Genomic DNA, 24,521 nt, shown 5'->3' with positions numbered 1-24,521 from the left:
GGTTATAATGTTCTAGAGCTTTGCCCTGAACAGCTCATCCTTGTGTACAATGAGATCAGGGCCAGGAGTAGGGCTCTTAAGTGCTATATTAATAGCAAATCAGCTTTTTAAAAGATAGAGTTAGACTGCTGCAAGCCCCGCTGAAGAGTCTTATTTCAGTTTAGTGACTTATTATAGAGCAAGTAAAGCCACTAAGCATGTCCCCACTCAAAATTGCACCAATTTAACATCACATCTTTCCTTAATCTTACACAGTGTGATCCTAGGGTATGCCTCAATTACATTGTAAACACAGGTTTATGGGACCCAGTGTCTCCAAACTTACACCTGAGCATTCACACTCCATTGTAAACCTAGGTTTACAATTGCTGGATCCTGGACCCACAACAAATACTATTATGTTCATATTACACTATGCAGACTTTCTGACTTGGGTCTGTGGCTTGAGCTGCATCCACACAGCAAAAAATGACAGGACTTGAACCTGAGGAGCATCTGGCTCTCCTCTCCCCGCAGAGTAGGGGATTTGAGACAAGTTTACAATGGAACATAGACATATCCATAGTCTGATATTGCACAGGTCAAAGCTGGTTTTAACTTATCCATATTCTAAATAATAAATATCAGTTATCCCCAATTACTGCAAAGCCTAGCTATTTTAGATCTTTGATTTGTGAAGCCTATGTCTACTGCTAGAATTTTCTTTCATTTAATATATTTACTATCTGTTGCAAATGGATGGCAAAGCATTTTACAAACTAGGTGTAATTAGTATTAAGTACAACTTCCTCTGTGGCAGAGGCCACCAAAGTCGGACACTACATACCACTGCTGAAATTTCTTGAGCACAAAGTAGTCCAAATGAAGAAAAAAGGTGAATAGAAGGTGATCTTTTATTCCTCTTGTACAATATATCTTTTCTGAAAGCAGCTTACACTCCTTGAGCTTGAGCTAGACTGCTTATTACAGACAGATACAGCAGGCTTCCAGGGGTAAACATCACTTTTTGCCCACAGTTAATTTTGATAACAGCTAATGTGAATCTTTGCTGCCACCTGGCAGCTGTTTTCCTTTTGAAACCAATCCAAAAAATTTTCTCCAGACTGTCCCTCCCACTTCTGTTGTAAAAGAGGTGCTCCCTCTCAAATACTCCCTCCCCCCCCCCGCCCCCCAAATCCTGGTATGCTGCTTCTTTTAGTCATAGACCTTAAAAGAGGCATACACTGGAACAAAGTAATGCAAAAGTGCTTTGGAAAGCTGACAGATAGCATGGCCTAGTAAACAGAGTCAGACAACCTCAGTTCTACTCCTGGTTCTGTCACTGAGCTGTTGTATGGGCAACACACTTCACCAGAATTCCTGCATTTGTAAAATGGGAAATAATGGCACATCCCTTTGTAAAGGTCTTTGAGAACTATGTTCTTGGTGTCATAGAGGAAGAGCTTAGTTAGGCTGATGCTTGTGGAAGATGGTAGTTTTGTATTAATTGTATTTTTAATTCATAGTCATAGAACCTAGTGTATAAAATAAACTGGTTCTATATATTGAAATCAAAATAAATGAATAAAAGCTAATTATTATTTCTAAGGCTTCTGCTATGCTATTGATACAACCCCTCAAAATAGTTTTGAACATTTCAAGAACCAGGTAACATACTCAACTGCTTGGGCATATGCTTCAGTTTTCCATGATCTTGTCAACTATCTGCAGTGAGCGAGGGGATGGCACAACTACACACAAAGCCCTGTATACAGTTCAAGATAATTTATTAGATACATTAAACAGACTGTATATGCCAATGTTAGTCCCCCCATCTCTTACACCATTTCTAGTTCAAAACTGAACACCTGGGTTTCAGAGGGTGCAAGCTACCTCACCCCTCATTGACAGAAGAGACTTACCTATAAAGCCAAAACAGGAGAAGCAAATTTTGAATCTGGATTTCACACCTCAAATTAGTGAAATGAGTTAAGTTTTGCCATAGAAAAGAACGCAACACCAAGCTTAACAGCACCACACTCTGGCCACTTTAATGATTTATTACTAGGGAATGAATTAAGGCATAATGCAGGAGCATGTAGTTCTTCATAAATCACAGAGGACAAAAAACAAACAGACACTGATCACAGGAAAAGCATCAGTAATGCCTTCAGTTTTCTATACGAAATGAAACAAGATTCCACTATTTCAGATAAATTCATTTGCTATCTTCCAATGATCTTGCTCAGACCACAACATAGCTCCAGCATATATGATTTCAGTCCTTTCTAATCTCTTATCTGCCCCATGACAAGGTATACTCCAGGTCCAGGACTACCAGTGGTATCAACACACCAGTGGCCTAATAGTTGTCAAGTATTTTTGATAGGCATCATGGCAAAGAAGAGTTTAAAAGAGGAATATGGAGGAGGATAATAGGAAATAGTTGTGTGCATGATTAAAGGGAGCTCCCCCAAGTCTGAGGGGCAGCATGGAACTAAGGTGCTAGTTTGAAAATTTAACAAATGGGGGATGGAAAGTGGGCCAACAGGAGGTATGAATCAATACAGAATAAGAGATGACAGGTAGAGGGTGATAGACTGAAGAGCCATGAAAGTAATAAAGTGATGTGATAGAGTAGGGGGAGCCAGGGAAGAACCCAAAGAAGGCTGACATGGCTAAACAGATGAGAGGGGGCAAGACTAAATTTCTGAAGGCAAGAGACAAGGAGGTTACACTAATTAAGATGTGAGATTATGAGAACTTGGACAAGAGTTTTAGCCATGTGGTTGGAGAGGAAAGACCACATCTTAGAGATGTTATAAAGAAACAATTGGCAAGATTTAGACATGCCCAGATGTGAAGGCCTAGAGAAAAGTTCACATCAAAGACGAAACCCTCATTCACTTCCTCAGTCTGGGGTGCCATCTGGCTGATCTGGTCAGGTCACTTTCCTTTATCAGTTTCCTTCAGGCTGGGCAGAGCTGGAGGGCTCTCTCAGCCTGTCATGCTGGTGCCTTGCAGTTAGTTTCCAGATCAAGTGAAAAGCGTAGAGCAAGAGCGACACACCAAAAGGAACATAAGGAAAGACAGACCAGCATCTCATGTGTATCAGACTGAGGTCCTTGCTGGTCCAGTGACGTTGGTCAGGAGTCCTCATCAGTGCAATTGTTTAGACATCCTAATGATCAAGCCTCTCCAGTGAAGCACAGGCTCTGGGGTGGTCACAGACCTATAGGCCTCCCTTCCACCCCTGAGTCTAATCCATCCTGTTGATCACCAGAGGCACTTTTTCTTTGGGGTGGGGTGGGGGATCCACAAAGGGGTGGGAGGACATGAGTGGAATACAATATCCCTTCATTATTTTGTTCACCAATTAAGTCTAACTCCCCATACACCAATTTTGGTCTATTAATTTCCAAATTTCATTTGCCTCTTTACCAGTCATGATTTTAACAGTCTGTGAGTTGCATGAGTAACCCTTTACATTTGAAAACAAAAATTCAAATTTTGTCTTATTGTAACTTTTCTATCAACATTGATTGTTAAAGGTTGTTGTAACATTTTATGAACTTTCACCCACTTTAACTCACAATTAAGGTAGGTGTCCTACACTCCTTACTACAACTGTAACCCTCTCCTGAAATGATTACCTGAGCAAGTAGTTTTCTTGCCTAAAGAGCACATACCTACAGTTCTTTTATTCAGTCTGTATACCACCTGACCTGCAGCTGATCAGTGTACCACTCACCACCTGCCTGACCTATTCTACTCCCTGTTTTTCTGTCTCCTCACTTCACCTGCTATTAATCCACCAAAGAATCTGTTAGAGAGCTTATTCCTTCACTCTCCCACTTCCCTGGTCCTTCTCGCATGAACAGAGAGCAACAATACCCGAAGTCCAAAGGTGCAAACAATTTGATGTTTATTGGTGAACTTCCAGCAAGCTTAAATACAAGTTTTTTTTTCCTTATTTTCGAATCCCAACTTACTTCCTGTTTGCCCCTAATTTATATAGTATTATTCTTAGCTATACCTTAACCAATCATTCTACTGAAATTTAACTAACCAATCTTAACATATTGCAACATGATTAGCTAACCAATTATATCCCACCACCTTAGTTTACACTCAGCAAAATTAATTATACAGCAGACAGAAACAATCACAGAACCAGACAGAGATTATACAGACAAACAATAGCAAAGTGGGAACTATAATGACAAAACAATGCAGAAGTGAGGATTTCACATCCCAGCTATTGATAAGTGAGTTCTTGCCAGACAGGATGCTATCAAACTAAGTTTCCTTTTACATTTTCTAGGCACTTCCCTTTCTCTGGAGATGATAGGAATACAATCCTGTCCTGATAGTGCTTGACAGCCCAATAGCACCTTATTTCAATGTGACTAGTTTGGAATGTGAGGATGTGACTGTTTGCTTCCTAGCTTATGGCTGCCTCTGCTGCTTAGCCAAAGGCCTTAGCCTAAGAACAGGGCCTCAAACTGTCACAGTAAGAGAAGGCCCTTACACCAGCAGACAGTGATTTTGATTCTTTCTTTTATACCTCTAGAACTAGCCAAGTGATAAGAATACCCCTAAATTCTTAAAGGACAGGCCTTTGCAGACAGGCCTGAATATCTATATCCTAACAGAATCCAGCTGCCACTTCCTTCAGGCTTTTTTTTTTTTTTTTAAATTAAAAGTCTTAGGAAGGGAACATTAAAAGTTTAATAATAAAATGTTATGAGTTGAGGGAAATGCACTTTTCTTGTGCTGTCCAAATGAGATTCCATATGGACACCACCTAGATTTGAATTAAAATAGCTCTTCCAAGACAGTTATGCTTTTTAAAAATATACTATGAAAGTGTGCAGTGCTGTTTCACCCTAGCACCAGAGTTTGTTTATTATGGCGACCATTTTCAAATTCACATATACAACATCTTTGTGCTGAAGTAGTCTCCAAAGGGTGACTTATTAGACTGCAGCATTAGCTCCTAAAGAGTCCCATCAAGTAGAACATTTAGAACCACAGTGGACAAGACATTAAGAAATAGTTGGTTAGGAGCAATCCTGCATTGACTGTGAGGGATAGACTAATAAGCATCCCTACCACCACCAAAACACTTCACATTTACTATCTAATCATCACAATTCCCTGTGAGAAATCACAGGTAAGCATTAGCCCCACTTTCGTAGCAATGAAACTGAGGTACAGAGAAGTCAGTTGACTTGCCTCCCCCCGCTCAAAAGAAAAACACACATTGAAAGTCAGTGTCAGACCTCAAACTAGAACTCAGCAGGCCCTAACCCTTCTAGCCTTCTGCTCACACCATTATGGAGCATCTCTCCCTAAAAGGCACTCGCTCTCCTATGTCTAATTTTCTACTTTTACAGCATGAAGGTTATAACATGCTGTTAAAAAGCTAAGAAACTCAGTGTTGGGTCGCACACTCCATTCTCAGATCACACATACAACAAGTATGCTTTCTATTCCCAATGGGGTTAGGACTAAGGGCAGAGTGACAGACCTAACTCTGAATTTGCATAAGACTAGAAACCTATAATTTTAAGGAAAAATGTCAGTGGAAACAAATGCAATTCAGTCAGTGTATGTGCAGCTGGTCAACTAAGAAAACAACACATTTACATTAATTAAAAAGCATATTTATTCTTCACCAAGACAAACCAGTTTCATTTTGAAGAATAAAATAGGTTATTTTGTTTTTATCTCAGAACAAAAGTTTATGGTGTCTAAGCCAATATCACCAAGCAGCTCCATGTAATTCCTGCTATTCTTTCTTCTCTTCTAGTTCTGGTGCTTGCAGCATTTCTTTTAATTTATTCTGTTTTCTGTGATATTGTTCAAATATTGGTTTATAGATGTAGACTCCTCCTGCAACTCCAAGGAGAGCCCCCAGAAAGATATGAGGTAATGGCACTTTACCATACATTTTAACAGCCAAAGCTGTAACTTGCCACACTGGTCTTCAAAGAAATTCTAAAGACATCTGAGTAGCCAAGCAAAGTCTTCAGATCTGGATATAAATGAAAGTGAATGTAAAATGTTACTCATTGTAATGTTTGTTGCAGTCCAAAAAGAATGAAGTATGGACAAGTGACTATCACAGTTACTTTGGGTAGGGGCTGCTATACAAAAAACAAAACAAAAAATACTCTGACATCACCCATGCACACAATTTCCACTGAAATCAATTTGAACTGTGAACAGATGGGTCTAAGACCAATATTTATATTTTGCACCTAAACTGAGACAGCATAAGAATTATGGCTCTGTTCCACTTTTCAGAGCAAGAACTCCAACCATGATTAACAATCAGTGTTCAGTTACTGATAGTAAGATAGAAGTGCTCCTCTCTTGTAAACACTGCTTTCACCTTAAAAGCAGGTTTCTCTTGGTCACATGGAGGAACTGGATCACACATTCTGTACTGTATAATACAAAGATCAGGAGTGTGGAGGTCTTTAAGCTCACTCTCCAGAACAGGATTGAGGTTTTTATGGGTACTAGTTCCAATATCATCCAATAGATCGCATTTGCCTCTCAGCTCTTCAGTAGAGGGAATGTGTCTGTCCATTCTCTAAAGCAGTGCCATTGTTAAATGATAAACACATAAAAAATATGGCAGAAAGCTTTATCTCAGCATTTCCCCAAACTTTTTAGAAATTCAACTCCCCTTCAGAAAGCCGCTTACAGTCTCCTTCAGCAGCAGCGTCATTAGGGCAGCATAGGGAAAATTTACGCCGCCACTGCCCTGTGTCCGCTCGCAGCCGGCGTCTCCCCGCGCAGCTAGTGTCTCTCCCCGCGACCTGAGCTCACAGCAATCTGGATTTCAATGGCGGTTCACCAAGTACTAGCCACTAGGTGTAACTGACAGAAGTGCGGCTTGAAATCCCGGTTACCAGCGGCTCGGTGACAGACGCCGCACGGATTAAGGCTCGGGGACACGACCCACCAGCTCTTTTCCAGACTCCAGCTCCCGACACCAGCGGGACTAGCCAGCCAGGGCGGGCAGCAGAGGGCTGTGGACTGAAACAGCTGAGACCGCTGGGCACGGGAGAGCTGTAGCCCGAGAGGCGTATCAAGACGACAACGCCCAGCTTCCCGAGGGGGACGCAGCGTGCGGGAGAGGCGCTGCCCGCGGCCCTTCGCCCGCCCACGGGGCCGGGGCAGATCTAGAAATATGGGCGGGGGCGGCAAAAGGGGAGGAGACTAGGGGGCGCCACCCCAAGGCCTGAGCGCAGCCCCACCCGCGGGCAGCCAAGGAAAGGCACCGGGGGGGGGGGGGGGAAGGAAGCGGCACGCGCCCAGCGGCTTCTGTTGCTCCGTGCTGGGCACAGCAAGGCTGAGGGGAACACACACCCTCCCCCCCCCCCCCCGATCGTCAATGGGGGCTGGGGTAGAGAAGCGAGAGGAGAGATCCGGGGACATCAGCCCCGCAAACCCCTCCTACCGCGGGGCCGCGCACGCCGCCTACCTCCAAAGCCCCTCGGTCGAACCGATTAAACCATAGAGATGAAACCTCCAGAGGCCAAACAAGCTACCGGAAGTACAGAGCCTGGCCCCGCCCTTAAGGACCCAAACGCCCGCCCCTACTCTTCCGCACATGCGCTCACCCAGCCTCCAAAAGCTCCGACATGGCCACAGCCCCGCCCCCGGGCGTCACTCTGACTCCGCCCACTGCGGAAGAGAGAGTGGCCCGCCAGGCCTCGAGGCTCCATGCAGAGAGCGGAGTCCGACATGCGGGCGGGGGGTGGAGGCGGGTTCTTCCCCCGTGGCCGGACCCGCAGTGCCGATACCGTGCGGCTCCGGAAGAGAAAATCTGCGCTGTACGGCGCTGCCCCGGGGGCCGGCGGGGAGCGGGGCCCAGGTGAGGGGAGCCCGGGAGAGGAGAAGCTCTGAGGGAAGGGCCTGAGGCTGGGCACGCGGTGGAATAGGCAGAGCTGTGTCCCGCTGAGCCCTCTGAGCCCGGGCCGCAGCGATCGGAGAGGGAGCTCCGCCGCTTAGCGAGACACCCCAACAGAGGGGCCGGCTGCGTGGGGGGCGTGAGAGGCACCAGCACAGCGGGGCTGGGCTCAGCTCTCTCCCAGCCAAGAGTGGGCCAGGGCCTTGCAGTCTCTTCCCGTTGTTAGTTGGGTAAATGGGAGGGACCCAAGGGGATTCTTAATTACGCCAGGTTGCGTGTGAGGTGTTTTCTTCAAGGGGCGGGGCGGAGGAAGCAGTTCTTCAGAAACTCTGCCCGCAAACTCGCCTCCTTGGGACTCCAATGCGAGATGTCTTTTGCAGCAGTTATGCACTTCAAAACTTTGTATAGCTGCACTGCTAGAGTTCACCGTTGATTAGGATAGGATACACCCATGATTACATGAAGGCATAAGAAAAGTAGCATGTTCCCAAAGTCAACTGATTACATTAGAACCTAATCTTTTACTTTAAAAAGTTTCTAGCTCACATTTATGAAGAGAAACTGGAGAGGTCAGTATAGCTGATGTGCTTGAGTTGAGTTTGTAGACAGCCTCCAGCAGAGGGGGGAGCAGCAGTTGCAGCTAGTGGCAGTAAGGGAGGGAGCAGCCTGACCCCTGCAGTCACCACCAGAGCAGATTAGGCCCTTAAGGGTGTCATTCTGCTGCCATCATTGCGGGGGAAGAAGGAGGCTACCATAACTGACCCTGTAGCAGGGGACTCTGAAGAACATTGCTTGCCACCACTAAACCGTGGGAAAGTAACACTTTTTGGTTGCTGCAAGTGTCCTCTATCCTTTCCTCACCTTTCCTTCATGCTTTGATCAATTTTGAAATAGTTATTCTTAATTCAAATGGCTATCATTCATTGGACATCAGAGTCAGTAACCAGTGAAATGAACAGGGCTACTCACACCTCTGTCAATTTTTCAGATTCTGCAAAATCAGACACCACTACAGCAGTTACATTCAATTAATGTTTACAAACTTGAGAACCAGTGGCTTACTTGTAAAAATATATATCTATAAAAGCTGAGATTCCAGACTAGAGCAATTTTTTTTTAATGAAGCCCAGCTGTGGGGAAGAATAACTAAACCCAAAGCCACTAACTCTTTCTTCCTCACTAATAACTGTCCAAGGTACCTGTTTGAAAAGTTCTCACTAAATTCAGTTTTAATTTGGATTTTGATCCTTCAGTCATTGCAACTGATTTGATGATACAGTAGTTTACAATAATTTAAGACTTCAACATGGAATCAAACTGGAGGCTGTAAGGAATAATGCTATTAAAGTGCAAACTGAGACATAAAATGATGGAACTTCTTGACAAAGGATTAAGTATGATGTGTATTTTTTCTTACAATGAAAGTTGTTCAGAAGTGCTACCATATATCTCACTTCTAAGAAGATCAAGCTACTATACAGTTAAAAGCTATCACTTTAAAGAGAATGCCTTTGTTCAATGATCAATAGCCATAAACAATTATTATTTCAGTGAATATAACAAGGACTTTCTCTAAACTAATGTTTTGCTTTCTCAGATCTTATTGGCGAGAACATTTATCTGGTCTTGTTTACCATAACTCTGCGAGTACTTAACTGCTTTTTAGTCCAGACAAGCTTTGTTCCAGATGAATATTGGCAGTCGCTTGAAGTTGCACATCATATGGTATTCAAATATCCTTTGCTTTTTGAAGTTAAAATGAGGGGAATCTTTCTAGAACTGAACTAAGTGTGCTCACTTTTTCATTTTGTCATAATTTTGTCCTCAATACTGTAATATCTGTTTATGATGACTTTATTGCCCTAGTAATGCTCTCTCCACTCCATGCTTTTATATATCCTAGTAACTTTCCTGGAGCTATGTCACTACTACTGTCCTTTTTTGGTAGGAGGTGTGTTAAGCTAGAGGTTTCCCTAGCAGTGAGAAATTAATATGACCATTGGCAGAAATCATTAATTGAAAATGGCCACAGAGTAAGATTTTTGACATAGAATCAGGAAATCCTGAGAATAAGCAGAAAGCTAACAGGAAAACTTTTAAGTTCTTTAAATATCCTTAATATTACTAATTATGGCTACTTGACCTGGGAATGGGCAGAAGGTTTAAGGGGTTATTCATACCCACTACTCTTTGCAACTATCTACAGAGTTTTACAGCTGCTGGCAAAGGATGACGTTCAGCTGCTGGTAAGTACAAAGGAAATATTTTTTAAAAGCTCAGATACTACTTAAAATTAATTTCAAAGTGTTGTAGGTAAGAAATTTAACTGCCCTCCACATAAAATGAAAGACCCAGATTTGGCTATTGGATCCAGGTGAGTGAAACACTCGCCAGCGCCCAAAGCCTCAATTAAGTTAACTCTGGCTCTGCCTGGCCACAAGGGTCCCCTTGCATGGCTCCAGTGGCAGAAGTGGGGCTGAAGATGGTGATTCTTGACCTCTGTCAACCTCTTCAAATGTCAAAGAAGATAGGGTTTTGCCACTAGTAAGGTTAAAATTTTGTCACAGTTATTTTTAGTAAAAGTCAAAGACAGGTCGGGGGCAATAAACAAAAATTCATGGAAGCCCGCAACCTGCCCATGACTTTTAGTACAAATAATGGAGTGAGGGGACTGAAGCCGGGGGGAGGCTGACAGCTCCAGCCCCCACCACAGTCATTGCGGCGGGGGGCTGTAGCTGAAGTAGTTACAGAGGTTCATTGAAGTCATGGAATTTGTGACCTCCGTGATTAAATCATATCCTTAGCCATTAGAGTCAGAACATGATGTACTCAGTAGCTCTTTAATTAGCAGATTACTTTGGCTGTAAGTATAAGACCACTGCAAATAACTAACAACTGAACAGAATCTGAGGGTAGGTTTTTTTCAAAAGCACTCGGTATTGACATAACTCTGCCACTGAAGACTGTGAATAAAACTCCCGTTGACTTCATTAGAAGATGACTTACATCACTGTGGAACAATTTTGAAAGTGCTGCCTTGAGTTTCTGGAAACTTTCAACTGAATGTCAAATTGACTGGCTTTCTTTGCTTGGTTTTAATAGAAACTCTGGACTCATCTTTCTCTAGGACTACAGTATTTAAAATAATAAGAGCTTTCCATTAAAATGTACAGAGGACAGTCATATACCTTTAGTTTTGTTTCCTCAGTGGATTGCTGTTTCAAGAATCTCCTAGTTTTATATATTGCAGTTAAACTTGGGAGTTAATAGGGGCTTCAGAAACAAGAGTCAGAAAAATAAGGAAACTTTCTCTTCTTTTTGTTAATGTAGATTTGGATCCCTAGACTTGTGCAAGCACTTCTGTCAGCTCTAGCAGACGTAAAGCTTTACTCATTAGTGAGACACCTAGAAACTGCAGAAACAGCAAAGTGGGTGGTGAGTCTCAGCCTTGAAATACATGTCTTATGTATGTGCCTTATAGTATTTTAGCATACAGTGTACTGCAGAAATTAAGAAATGGTTTAATGATATTAGTAAATGTCTGAAAGGTTTTAGACTTAAATGCTATCACCACTTTTGTTAAAGGCTATACAAATATTGTATTAACGCTTCCCCCCCCCCCCATACCCTGTTGTTCATAATTGTTTTTAGTACCTTTGCCAGTTGTGCTCTTGGTTTACATGGTATTGCTGTACCAGAACTCTAACAAACACCATGGAAACCGTTCTTACCATCTTTGCTCTTTTCTACTATCCCATGGAAGGCTCAAAGACAAAGAGCAGGTGAGAGAATTTACACTAACAACATTGGTAACTTTTGGTTGGGATAATCAAAATGGATGCAATTGTTAAAATAATGCTTACTGTTCATATATAAACTTTTCCTGCCTTTTGTTATCCTCCCTGATGTTTACTTCTGTTGGAACAAATCCAGAGGCTTCTGAATTTAGAAAGATTAGTTCAGGTTGTATAAAGATAATATGGAAGGTAACTATTCCTTTTGTTACTGAGGGTGAAATTCACAGGTCCAGTGCAGTGGTGTGCAAACCAGTTAAGCCTCAAGGCAAGACTGCATAGATGTTTCATCTATGGAGCCTTCAAGTTCTCTGTATCCCAAGAGTTCTTTGTGCTGGTTCCAAATAAGCTGTTGGGGATGGGGCCATAGGAACCTAATCCTTACTTGATCCAGCAACCCAAGATCCTCAGTTTGTGGAGAAGCTGCAGCTGTTCTAGTTCCTGAGTGGAATGGTAACTGGTGCTGTTGCTACACATATCTGCAGGGGATGGTAGTAGGTGTGTAAAATGACTACTCTGCTGTTCCTCATTTCAAACCAAATAATTACCTGTGGGGGACATTAATTTCATCTTTAGGGGAGTGCAGAGACAATTAATTTGTGAGAATTTAAGAAGGACATGAAAGATGGTCACTCAAGCCAAACAAGTATTCAGAGTCAATGTATTAACTAATTTTGAACTGAGTAATTACTCTTTTAAAAAGCCTGTATTCTAGTTAGATACTTAGTCTTGCATAAGTCTTGCACAGTTTTTTTTCATAGAACCAGGCCAATAAGCGTTTGCACCTAAAGATTCAAGGTTAAAGGCAGAGCTGTGTACAGAAGTCTGTATGCTGTACTTGCCTGAGTCAGTGTCCAGAAACATGGTGACATGAAAAATGTGGTAGTCCTGACACATTAGACCAAAATATCATATAATGAAAAAGCAATTAAGTCTCTTTTTATAATTGTGCTCTGACGGTTTAATTAATACTTTCTTCTTTTCTAGTTGCAAATATTTAACGTTGGTAACACTTGCATTTATTATTCGTCCAACTGCTGTAATTCCATGGATACCTTTGGTGCTCAGGCATTTCTGGCAAGAACAGAAGAAGGCAGACCTTGTTCTATACAGCTATATTCCAGTAGGGTAAGTATTTTATTAATTCAGTAAATTATGACACTGTGCCTAATAAATAGTAAGTATTATATGTTACCATCTATACCATACTAACAGGTTTCATTTAGGCATTCTGCTTATCAATATTTACTTTTTTTTTTAAAACTAATAAGACTGTAGCCAGGGGCAGGATACCTCCTGAATGTTTTAACTTAGGGAGATGTGCAAAAGTGAAGAATAAAACACTATGGCAACAGTTTGGAGAAGGGGATTGCTTCCTGTACAAATGCTGTGATCCCCACAAGAGGGAGGTTTCATGGAAAGATCTCATGAGGGGAAAATATGAGGAGGACCTCGAAGCCAACCAGGGGGTGTTCCGGAAAGGCTAAGTGTGGTGAATCAATCATTCTAAGTAACTGTGACTAGTTTAGGGGACAGTGACACATACACAATGAAGTGTAAGGCAAGCTGAAGAAAAGTGTAAACATTCAGAAGATGTCAGTAATACAAGGAGTTTTTTCTTGATTTTTGCAGATTGGTCATTCTAGGGATTTCTTTAATAATTGATCGTGTATTTTTTGGTGAGGTAAGTTGCCATACAATGTCTTAAATTAAATTTGTGAGCATGTTTAACAATTTTGTACTTGGGCAGGTGGTTCCACACTTTCCTAATTCAAGAGCTGTCACTGTCTCAATGATTTGAGATCTGTACATTCTGCCTTTGGCATCACCTCAAATAACAGTTCGTCTGTATCCTATAATCTTATGAGTATAATTCTAGCCATTAATATCTACACTTATGTTAAATCACTAGAATGCCATTTCAAATAAGACTAACAATGCAATGGCTTCTCAATTCACTGATACTTAGTGTCAGTGTTCAGAGATATTTGCATGTTAATTTAATTATGTACAGAATAACTAAACTTTACACAGTTCTCTGCAGCATATTTTATGTTCTGGGAGAGCTGTAGTGTTATGGTTAGCTCAGCATTAATTTCTGTTAGGATAGCTTAGTTGTAGCATTTTGGTATTTATTTGCTTCTAAAAGTATTTACAGATCCTAGTTAGCACTGTCCTAGTAAACCTGCTTGTGAAACTTCATTTCTGACATCTTGTGTTACCATAAAGTATTCAGCAGTTTAGTACTTACCATTTACAAAAAGCAGCTTTTATAGGTATCAATTATGTAAAACAAAGATTAGCAAAAGCTCAAAGTCATATCCTGCATGTTTTCAGTTTTCATGCTGGTAAAGATGCACAGCTCTCTGTGTAAGAAGTGTTAAATATATTGATGATTGTTGCCGATATTACTGTAAGATGGACAATTTTGGCGAACTTGAAGTTGTCCATCTAACCCAATGTCATAAAATATGTAGAAAAGATTTTTTCCAAGCAGGAGACATTACAGAGGTAACAGAAGTATTAGAGCAATAGGCAAGTGTGCAGAAGAAAATTCTATAGGGCTCGAAGAGATGTATAAAATATTTAGTGTAGGATTTTCAGAAGTGCTCAGCATTGATCCAACTCTGCTTCCATTGAAGTAACTTAAATATGAGCAGATTACACCGATGTTGAGCAAATCTGAGAATCCTGCCCCTAGTTTTTAAAAGAAAGTTCTATGGACAACCCATGTCTCATTTAAAGGATTCACTAACCGTAAAAGATAAGCCCGTACTTTTTGTGGAAGTTAGTTAGTGACCACATAAGACCGATTGTGTGTAGATTTTTAAAACATTTCACATTTGTATTGTTCAGCATAAGAGGCCTATTCTGTATGACAGAATCGTAGTAGAAAACTTTCAAACCATAATGCTTGTAACTTGTATTAACTGCTGAAAGTAACTAAATTGCTTTCACAAGATACTTTTTACTTTAAAAACTTGCTGTAATGATTTTCGGTAAAAATGTAAATCATGGTATCATAGAATCATAGAATATCAGGGTTGGAAGGGACCTCAGGAGGTCATCTTGTCCAACCCCCTGCTCAAAGCAGGACCAATCCCCAATTTTTGCCCCATCCCTAAATGGCCCCCTCAAGGATTGAACTCACAACCCTAAGTTTAGCAGGCCAATGCTCAAACCATGTACTTTTAAAAAAAAATGTCAGTGCTGCATAACAGAACCAGACAGACTTAATCTAACATTTTCATACTTAAAACTAATTCATTTTTTTAACCTTTCAGTGGATACTGGTTCAGCTGAAATTCTTGAAGTTTAATGTGCTACAGAATTTGGGGACATTTTATGGTTCTCATCCTTGGCATTGGTACTTGACCCAGGGATTGCCGGTTATTTTGGGCACCCATCTACCCTTCTTTATTCACGGCTGCATCCAGGCACCAAAGAGGTATCGGATCTTTCTAGTGGTAGTGGTTTGGACAGTGTTGGTATACAGGTAAGTTCCCTTAAATGTAATTAACTTTGAATCAGTCACATTATTTTTAAAGTCAAAATCATAACTTATTTTCTCTAGAACAAAATAGAGATTAATGCAAAGAAAATTTCATTCAAATTGCAGTGTCCAATTACAAAAATTATCCAAATATTTTACAATAAATTATTCAATGGTATGACATAGCTGTGTTTAACATTACTACAGTGGCTTAATGGAATAATTCTAAACTGATGTTGGTGGCACAGTAAGCGATTAGAGAGCAGATTGGGCATTGCAGCAAAATTGAGAACTTCTTTGAATCGTTAAAAGGTGTTTGCTTTCAGCAGCACAGTGAGTTTGAAAGTCTTGTTTACTTGAGGCCTGTTAAAGAAAATCACATGCTTTTGTTTAATTTCACTCAAGATTTCTGAAATCGTCTGAAAAGACTTGCATATGGAGCAATTCAGAGATTATTGCAATATAAAAATCTGTCCTGTCTGTTGCCAAAATGACAAAAGACAACCAGAGGTGAAGGCAGCAGTTTGCAGGGGATGAGAAATGGCAGTGAGGATTAGTTTGTTCAGGCTCTTCACACACCACTCACTGTAGAAACAGACTGTTCCATGTGAAGGTGAAACAGGTGACCGTGATTATTTAAATATCAAATAATGTTAAACGCCTTCCCATGTTTCAGAACATGGTATTAATAGAATATAGACAAATTTTGTAACTGGGTCACAAAACTGAGGGATGCAAAAATGGTTTTAAACTACCTTGCACTGGCCCAGTCCTGTAAGGCTCCAGTCCCATAGCACAAGTTAAAGTAGTCTGATGCCCTAGTCATGCCCCCTGTACTACCTGCAGGAGGGAAGTTGGCATAGGAGCGACTGTGATAGTTATACATCACTTGATCTGGGTATAATGGGGTGGGCCTCCCGTGGCTGACTCCACAAGTTATAGGACTGTATTGAATAGTAGTATGGTCCTAGCTTAGATGAATCTTGTTCCATAGGTGTAGTGTGCCCAACTAAGTTTTGATTCACCACCAGCACTTTTCCTCACTTGTTGTTAAGAACAGCAGCTTATGACAAGATAACAGTCTCTCCTTACAGGTTGCATCCCTGACCATATCTTGATAAATAGCCATTGATGGACCCACCCTCCTTGAACACACCTAATTCTTTATAGTTTTGGCCTGCACAACATCCCCTGACAAAGCGTTCCACAGGTTGACACTGCATTGTGTGAAGTAATACTTTCTTTTATTTGTTTTAAACCTGCTGTACGTTAATTTTATTGGGTGATCCCTGGTTCTTGTGTTATGTGAAAGGGTAAATAACATTTCCTTATTTACTTTCTCCGTTTTTGTTGTCCCCCTCTGTACCTTTTCCAATTCTAATATATCTTTGAGATGGGGAGACTAGAACTGCATGCAATATTAAAGTTGTGGGCGTACCATCGATTTATATGGCGTGATATTTTCTCTTATTTACCCCTTTCCTAATAGTTCCTAACATTATTAGCTTTTTTGGATTGCTGCTGCACATTGAGTGGATGTTTTCAGAGTACTATCCACTATGACTCCATGATCTCTTTCTTGAGCAGTAACAGCTAACTTAGACCCCATCGCTTTGTATGTATAGTTGGGATTGTTTTCCAATGTGCATTACTTTGCATTTATCAGCATTGAATTTTATCTACCATTTTGTTGCCCAGTCACAAAATTAGTAAAGTACTAATTATGATCTAAATTTTTAATATGTTCATTGCCAGGGTGTAAAAACATCTACAGTATGTGATTGTCACAGTAGTCAAGCATGATATTTATTGCACAACTTTCTTTATGTAAGTGGGGTGACTGAATGCTCCTCCTTGTCTGTCTGGAGGCAATTGGCATATGTTAGTAAAGTTCCTGGAAAATGGTAGTTTGTTTGCAGTTGCAGTATACTCCTGTTTTCCAAAACACTATTACCTGAACCACCACATTTTCTGAATCCCTTCTTCGTGCCCCATATATTTCATGCTGGGGGCCAAGGAACGGATTCAGATAATGCGGTGGTTTGATAATAGAGCAGAAATCCCCAGCCGGGACTGCGAGGAGGAGGCTTACAATTCAGTTTTTTAAAAATCTGTTCAAGTTGTCTTTTCTGTCCCTACATGCTATAAAACATACTATTGAATCGTCAACAAACCTGTGATTCCTATAATTTTATTTCAGTAGTACCATACCTGTTTTGTTACAGCATGCTGAGCCACAAAGAATTCAGGTTTATATATCCCATACTGCCATTTTGCATGGTGTTTTGTGGTAAGCATTTGGATTTTAAATGTTGTGTGGTGATTACCCTTCTGTAGAAACTTTGTTACATGAAATATAGGCTGTAGTTTAGTTATGGTCAAGTTGTTTAGAATTAGTTTTCTATTCACTTACAGCCCCACCAAAACAGATTGAATCATAGGGTCAGGAGCAACTATTGCCTAGGTGCACCGCTAAATGTTACCTCTAAAGCAGGGGTGGGCAAACTACGGCCTGCCAGCCATTTTAATCCAGCCCTCGAGCTCCTGCTGGGGAGCAGGGTTGGGGGCCACTCCGCATGGCTCCCAGAAGTAGCAGCATGTTCCCCCTCCAGCTCCTACACATGGGACAGCCAGGGGGCTCTGCTCCGTAAGTTGCCCCTGCCCCAAGCACTGCCCTTGCACCTCCCATTGGCTGGGAACTGCGGTCAATGGGAGCTGCAGAGGCAGCACCTATGGATGGGGCAGCTGGCTGGAGGACATGCCGCTGCTTCCACGAGCTGTTTGAGGTAAGCGCTGCCCTGAGCCCACACCCCTGAGCCACCCCCACCCCGTGCCCCAACCCTGATCCCTCTCCCACCCTCCGAACCCCTTGGTCCCAGCCCAGAGCACCCTCTTGCACCCCAAACTCCTAATCCCCAGCACCGCTTCGGAGCCTACACGCACACACGCCCCCAACCCCCTAGCTCAGCCCTAATCCCCCTCCTGGCCTTCGAGCTCCTCAGTCCTAGCCCAAAGCACCCTCCTGCACCCTGAACTCCTCATTTCTGGCCCCACCCCAGAGCCCACACCCCAACCCCAATTTCATGAGCATTCATGGCCCTCCATACAATTCTATATCCAGATGTGGCCCTCGGGCCAAAAAGTTTACCCACCCCTTCTCTAAAGCCATAAAAATAATGAGTTTCTAACATTTAGATTTTCAACAATGCTGCCTTTTAGCTGAATCTGTTCTTTTATTTCCCATTCATTCCTGGACCCCCTCAAAAATGCTGGGAGTCAAATGCCCTTAAGGTAGTGTCTTTTAAAAAGAAATTGCGTGTGAACCTATCCTGCTCATGCCCTCTGACTTTTACAGAATTTATTGCATTTGCAATTACATTTAAATGCAAAGGTAAAATTGCACTTCTCCTTTTTAGTTGCTTCATGATGTAGAAAGGGTATTATTTAAAAAACTCTTATTAAATTGTCATTTTTGCCTGGGCCGGAAGAATATCTCAAAAGCCATGAAAGCTGAGCAAAATTACAAAACAGATTTTTGGTGCTTGTTAACACACACAAAGTTACACCAGTTTAATTTTAAACAGCATTATTTAAACCAGGGCAACCCTGTGTGGACACTCTTATTGCAGTTTAAGCCAGGCTTATTTTGTTTTAGTTTACATTAAGTAGAAATAGCTGTAACCAAAATAATCCTGATTTTAAATTTAAATAAGAGTGTCTACACAGGAGTTGCCCTGGTTTAACAAAGTCAATTTAAAAACTGATAGAAGTGGAACTGGTTCATCTTAAGTTTGTAGACAAAGTCCTAGTCAGGTGTTTTATACCATCTTGCTTTTTTGTTAACAGTCCACTTAACTGCAGAAGGGTAGCCTTTGATAAAGAGTCAACACCCATTACAGTAATTTTGAAGCTCCTGGCTGCTTTTCCCTTCATCCCACAGCTGCTGAAGCATTGCTTAGCACCTAACCCCACTTCCCTTGCTACAACAGCAATTCATTTGGAGTATAGTAACGTGCTTCAGGCCTTTCAAAGTGTTGGAGAGACCAGAGAGCCATATTACTGACAGGGGGAAGTATGTCATGTGCTGTGACACTTAAACCAGACACTTTGGTAACAGTCTTCCCTTATCATTTGTTCAAACTGATTCATTATCCTCTTCTTAAATGATTTCCCACTCCATGGAATTAAATATAGGCCTAGAAAAATTGAGCATTGGCTCCGGTGAACCTGCCCTAATTGCAGCTCTGAATCACAAAATAGGTTCAAGAGCTTAACCTCTCATCAACTTTAGAGTGTGGAATCCATAGAAAACATGCCCCTTTTTTCCATTCTAAACAAAAAACTGGAGGGGGCAATGACTTTGACTATTTAAAAATAAGGAACTGTTTTGCTTCTATTTTAACCATGACTAATCAATTTTCAGTAAGTTGCACTATGTCAAAAGAGGGCTGTAAACTAATAGTTAACACTTGCCTATCTGCTTAACTGTTTTATATTTCTCACTTTAGGGTATTCTCTTAAACAATTGAAGACATGGAAGAAATCTGCAATAACCTTCCTGCTTTTATCAAATTTACTCCCAGCTCTGTACACTGGTTTGATTCACCAGCGTGGCTCTCTTGATGTCATGATGCATATGCAGCAGCTCTGTAACAATTCTTCTAACCAATCATGGGCTTCTGTCTTTATAATGATGCCATGCCACTCTACTCCTTTTTACAGGTAATAAGGTAGCTAATACAGTATGTAATACTAAATCTACTCAAGCATACAATTGTTTCCCCTCAAAGATACTGAATTATTTGATGGATAATGTGCATCTATTACCAAATTGTTCCATCTGTATTAACTCTGTATGAAATAATAAATTGGAAAAATCAATTGTATATTGTTTGTTCCACCCAGCATCTACATTTTTTCCTGTTTTACCAAAACAGCTTAGTGTTAGACATATGTGATGGTCCCTTATTGCTTGCCCTAGCAGTATGCTTTGCTTCACTCCTTCTCCAATATTTATCTACTGCGGTGAGTCAAGATTTAATACTTATTTCCTTGACTTCCGCTACCAGGTTAACAGATAGAACTATTACGTATGACATGACTAAAGTAACTCTTCCAGTATGTAACACATCCTGATACATATATAAAAATTAAAGGATTGATACAATATAATGTTATTTTCAAAGTGTGCTCCAGTATAGGACTGAGGTCACTCAGGATGGTCTTTTTGCTATTAAAATCTAAAATAAATCAGATTGTGGATTATTGCTTCCTATGAACCTCTCCAATTGCAACCACACTCACTACTGGCACCTCATTTTACTTTCTGTATGCTTACTTGAAATACAGAAATGAGAAAACATTATACATCTAGCACAGAAAGGAAAGATGCACCTACTGATCATGGAAAAATAAGAGAACAAGACGTTTTACAGACTCCAATATAGCGTCCTTAATTGAAACTAAGATCTGAATTGATCACTTAACACTGGATCTCAACCATCTGTTTTTTTTTTTTCTTTTTCTCCCTCCTAGCCATGTTCACTGTCCTCTACCAATGAGATTTCTTCGATGTCCTCCAGACCTAACTGGAAACGAGAGTTACCTTGACGAAGCAGATATATTTTACTCTAATCCACTCAAGTGGCTTAATGAGGAGTTTTACAATGGTACATTACCTACTCACTTGGTCTTCTTCAGTGTGCTAGAACAGGTATGTTAATTGCAAGTTAACTTTATCTAGATCAGGCTAAGAACACAAATATGCACAAGAAATAGAAGGAAGAGCTGATATTGCAGCTTTGAAAATGACCTTTAGCCTTTAAAAATGTATGACTTGAACATTTGCCCAAAATACAGCATAGTTACTACTATGTCACTGGAGTGAAGGGAAAGATCCCAGAGAGGGCATGCATGGGGACCCAGCAAATCCTTTATGCCATGAAGTACTGCTGTGCCAAGGCAAGTTTGAGGTGCACAGACACAATCTACACGGTTTGCACTGAGTGACTTTATGGGCATAAAGTGAGTAAAGGAGCCTGCAATCAGCAGAATTCTTTCCCCTTGAACGCTTCTGTAAAGTCCAAGGTGGGGGCGGGGGCGCTGAGCAAGATTTCACTCTAACCAAGGGTCATGATATGGTATGGTTTGTATTTCTCCTTCCCACAACACAGAACCTAACTTCTGTAGGTAGCTGAGTGGTTGGTTTAACAGAAGTTTAGGAACACAGTTCTGTACCCCACCAGTATAAAAATGCCGGACTGTTTGGAAATGAAAGTGTATTTATTTACAGGAAATATCATCATTTCTTGCTCTAAATGGTTATGAGAAAACTGCTACTGTCTTTCACACCCATATGCCTCAAGGACGAATTGGAAGCCACATCTATGTCTACGCAAGAAGGGTGAAATGAAGCATGCTTCAAGATCAGTTTCTGAACTGGGACCAACCCAAGTCAGTATTGCACAGCGGTGTCTCGGTTAAACAGCCTTTTAGTACAGAACAGAGGGCAGTGATACTTAAAAATAGGTAAGCAAAATTGACAGGTCTGGCTCAAATTTATAGCCAGTAGATAAGGATTATACTGGACGTAACCGGTTTAGTGATGCTTCTTCAGTGGTGGAAAAGTTGAACTTAAGTGGCAATATTCTCATCTTATCTCTTGGTGTTAAGAGGGGAGGGAAAAAAACAAAGTTAATCTGTCTTAGGGCTTCTATAAATAATTAACAGAACACCAGCAACACCAACAGCTACTGCATGATATTTGTTGTGATTTAAAGGGGAGGAGTAAGACAAGACTTCATAACTCTATGGGACTATACACCTATGCTAAATTTGTTTATGAATAAAGACTTTTACCCACAACGTCTCTTTATTTTTCTTCCACAATATGAAGATGTGCAAGAAATTTCAAGTGCATATGTCAGCAAGCTGATTAGAATGCAGCACAGCAAATTCTTCATAAGTCAACAGGCTCTTGAACCCCCAAAAAAGACAAGAAGCAAGTATAAGATTACAAAACATTAACAAATGCGTTGCCATAATTTAGATCTACTTTCTGAAGGACGAGATGAAGTTAGTACACCAAACCATGTTAATTACATGTACATTATGTATGATTCAAGTTTGAACTATACTAATGGAATGCAATTAAGCCTATTTTTCACAGAAGAGTCACAACATACCTAGTTTCCATAACAGTACAACTACAACCAAAATCATTTCCAAAGAACAGTAAAGCAACACTAGAGAAAATGCGAGTTAGGAAGTTTGATTGCTGCTTTTGAACAGCAGGGTAAAAATCAATCTGTATAAAGAAACACTTGCATCTTGCAGTTTTGTTGAAAAACAATTAGTTTCCATTGAGGAACCACTAGAAATTACCTACTTATCTTCCTGATTTTACCATACACAAATTACTTAATATTTTGGATCAAAGGGTAATTGCCCCAATTCTATTTCAAGATTTGCCATGTGTCTTCCATTAGTGCGACCATGTTTATGCCATTTACCTTCTCTCTTATTACGGTGGTGGTGCTTCTGAGTTTGTTTTTCATGTCTGGAACTTTCAGACTGTGTGAAAGTAGGCCTTTTAGCAGGTCGACTGAAAGGAATAAACAAAATTTGGTTAGAGCTGTTGAAAATATCTTAATAAAATCAACTACATCCATAATTATTATTTCACTACCAGTGCTCAAAGGAGAGTTACAGTTGGTGGGTTTTATTTATTTATTATGTACTTAGTACTCTCAAAATGTACTGAATAGATTACGCAAAGCCCTAGTTAGGGTCAGGGTAAATAAGCTCCAGTGCAAGTTTCCATACCACACCACTCTGCTTGACTTACAGGGAACACAACGCTGGTTAGGACTGAACAATACTCCTACATGAAGATATTTGGACCATATGCAAACAAAGTTTCAAATAGAAACATCTGCACCATAATGTATGTCTGTGTATGCACAATACAAGCACTTATGTGGAGGGCTGGGGGATGCAGTTAAACAGTTGAAGCTCATCTTTTGTGTTTTTTGCTATGATAGGAACTCCAAGGAATTTTATGCTTGTACTACAGTCTCACATCCCACACTTTTGAAGCAAAAGGCTATACAGTCTTACTTTGCTTAATATTCTCACCCAGTAGTGATAAATAACGTAGTCACTAAATATATTTAAAATTAAATGCCTTTAACAGTGAACAGATGTTTTAGTCTCATTCAGAATTAATTCAGAGCATAGAAAAACAAGCTACCCAATAATAAAGTCATGAGAAATCAAAATATTATAAAGCTCTTTTAATAATGAAATGGGACAGGCAAATTAAAATCTAAATAAATAAATACAGCTAGTTAGATGTGGTGTGCATTTACCAAAACCAGGAATTAGAAACTACCCCTTGATCATTATTACCAATAAAGAAACAGCTGAGAGTTGTTTTCTAAAAGCTAAACTGCAATAAGATTAAAAAAAATTACAAACTATTTCAAAAATATTTTAAAAAGTTGAGTGAGAAAGGGAGCAGCACAGTAGTCCAAAAGACAAACAGTACATTTACATTTTTAATATAAAACTGCTCTTGCTCTAAAGGGTTAAATATGCTTTATAGAGAAGAGTGCAATGGGAAAAGTTATGTTACTGTCCTACTGTAAAGTGGAAGGAGAGAGAGATTTTTTTTTTTAACATTAGCATAACTTTGCCTCTCTCATCAGATCAAAATGGACTTATTTCCCTCAAGAGGCTAAGAAAAAACAGTTAAAATAGAATGTAATATGTAAGTGGAATAACTCAGTTGAAGTATTAAAAATCCAAGCAAAATGCATCATCAATAAGAAGGGTCTTAAGCAGAAAGAAAGAAAGTGATTACAACACCTCTGAAAAAGCTTTATTGTGGGGCTAAAAGATCAAGATCCACACCCAAGGGACAACTACAGCAAAGCTCAGTCACCTGGCAAGCTACAGCGAAATGGTAAAAACCCCTAAAAAGCTGGTAGAGTCATATGTACTAGGAGAGAACTCACAGAAGAGTTATCAAATATACCTGTCCCTCCCCATGAAGGGGTTTAAGAAACAATGAGGGGGAGGAGGAGGGAGTGTTGTTTAAAAGTTACTGCAATTTTATTGGTAACCAGTGTTAAAAATGGATGCGGGGGCGGGAAGGGGGGGGGGGGGGTTTACCACAGATGCTCAGGCCAGTAAGCAAGCATTCTGTTGCATTCAACAGTTGCTCCAAGCAGCAATGCTTAATCTTAATCCAGAACTATTTTCTAAAGGAATCCCCCACACATTAAAGCTGTAAAAGGTACAGTGGAATCTGTGCTAATGTCAC

At 40.6% G+C, this 24,521-nt stretch overlaps 3 protein-coding genes across 15 annotated transcripts in view; 1 reads left to right on the top strand and 2 right to left on the bottom strand.

The window, feature by feature from the left end:
• Positions 1-3,882: 3,882 nt before the first annotated feature.
• Positions 3,883-8,006, bottom strand: PIGBOS1 (PIGB opposite strand 1). Of its 4 annotated transcripts, none has more exons than XM_073303813.1 (2): positions 7,620-8,006; positions 3,883-6,019 (listed from the first exon to the last, which is right to left on the bottom strand). In XM_073303813.1, exon 2 carries the CDS (start codon positions 5,933-5,935, stop codon positions 5,774-5,776), a length of 162 nt encoding a protein of 53 aa, XP_073159914.1. In that variant the 5' UTR covers positions 5,936-6,019; positions 7,620-8,006; the 3' UTR covers positions 3,883-5,773. The 4 variants fall into 4 exon arrangements, 3 of the variants coding, with proteins under 3 accessions (XP_073159914.1, XP_073159912.1, XP_073159911.1); XM_073303811.1 differs by lacking the exon at positions 7,620-8,006 and adding an exon at positions 7,481-7,583; XM_073303810.1 differs by lacking the exon at positions 7,620-8,006 and adding an exon at positions 6,698-7,285.
• Positions 7,662-24,226, top strand: PIGB (phosphatidylinositol glycan anchor biosynthesis class B). 2 transcript variants are annotated; one of them, XM_073303807.1, is made up of 12 exons: positions 7,662-7,873; positions 9,507-9,642; positions 10,038-10,155; positions 11,240-11,344; positions 11,561-11,691; positions 12,691-12,831; positions 13,336-13,387; positions 14,988-15,199; positions 17,422-17,486; positions 19,705-19,918; positions 20,732-20,909; positions 21,489-24,225. In XM_073303807.1, exons 1-12 carry the CDS (start codon positions 7,723-7,725, stop codon positions 21,606-21,608), a joined length of 1,623 nt encoding a protein of 540 aa, XP_073159908.1. In that variant the 5' UTR covers positions 7,662-7,722; the 3' UTR covers positions 21,609-24,225. The 2 variants fall into 2 exon arrangements, with proteins under 2 accessions (XP_073159908.1, XP_073159909.1); XM_073303808.1 differs by lacking the exons at positions 14,988-15,199; positions 17,422-17,486 and having other exon boundaries at positions 13,336-13,382; positions 21,489-24,226.
• Positions 13,479-24,521, bottom strand: part of CCPG1 (cell cycle progression 1) — a 65,975-nt gene continuing 54,932 nt past the window's right edge. For 7 of the 9 annotated variants that reach the window (XM_073303804.1, XM_073303799.1, XM_073303797.1 and 4 more), the window contains one exon: positions 22,370-22,799. In XM_073303804.1, the coding sequence (XP_073159905.1) occupies positions 22,616-22,799 (184 nt within the window). In that variant the 3' untranslated portion in view covers positions 22,370-22,615. Of the gene's footprint in view, positions 15,560-21,459; positions 22,172-22,369; positions 22,800-24,521 lie in introns of those variants that run through there. The other 2 variants (XM_073303801.1, XM_073303800.1) reach the window with 2 other exon arrangements.

The sequence above is a fragment of the Lepidochelys kempii genome, chromosome 10 (assembly GCF_965140265.1).
Source record: "Lepidochelys kempii isolate rLepKem1 chromosome 10, rLepKem1.hap2, whole genome shotgun sequence".
In the NCBI taxonomy this organism is placed as follows: domain Eukaryota; kingdom Metazoa; phylum Chordata; order Testudines; family Cheloniidae; genus Lepidochelys; species Lepidochelys kempii.
This window is presented reverse-complemented; position numbering and strand designations above follow the sequence as displayed.

Coding starts and splice junctions, on each gene's coding strand:
- PIGB (XM_073303807.1), top strand. CDS start 7,723: ATGCAGAGAGCGGAGTCCGACATGCGGGCGGGGGGTGGAGGCGGGTTC. Junction 11,345..11,560: donor CAGAAACAGCAAAGTGGGTG/GTGAGTCTCAGC, acceptor AATTGTTTTTAG/TACCTTTGCCAGTTGTGCTC. Junction 11,692..12,690: donor GGCTCAAAGACAAAGAGCAG/GTGAGAGAATTT, acceptor CTTCTTTTCTAG/TTGCAAATATTTAACGTTGG.
- PIGBOS1 (XM_073303813.1), bottom strand. CDS start 5,935: ATGTATGGTAAAGTGCCATTACCTCATATCTTTCTGGGGGCTCTCCTT.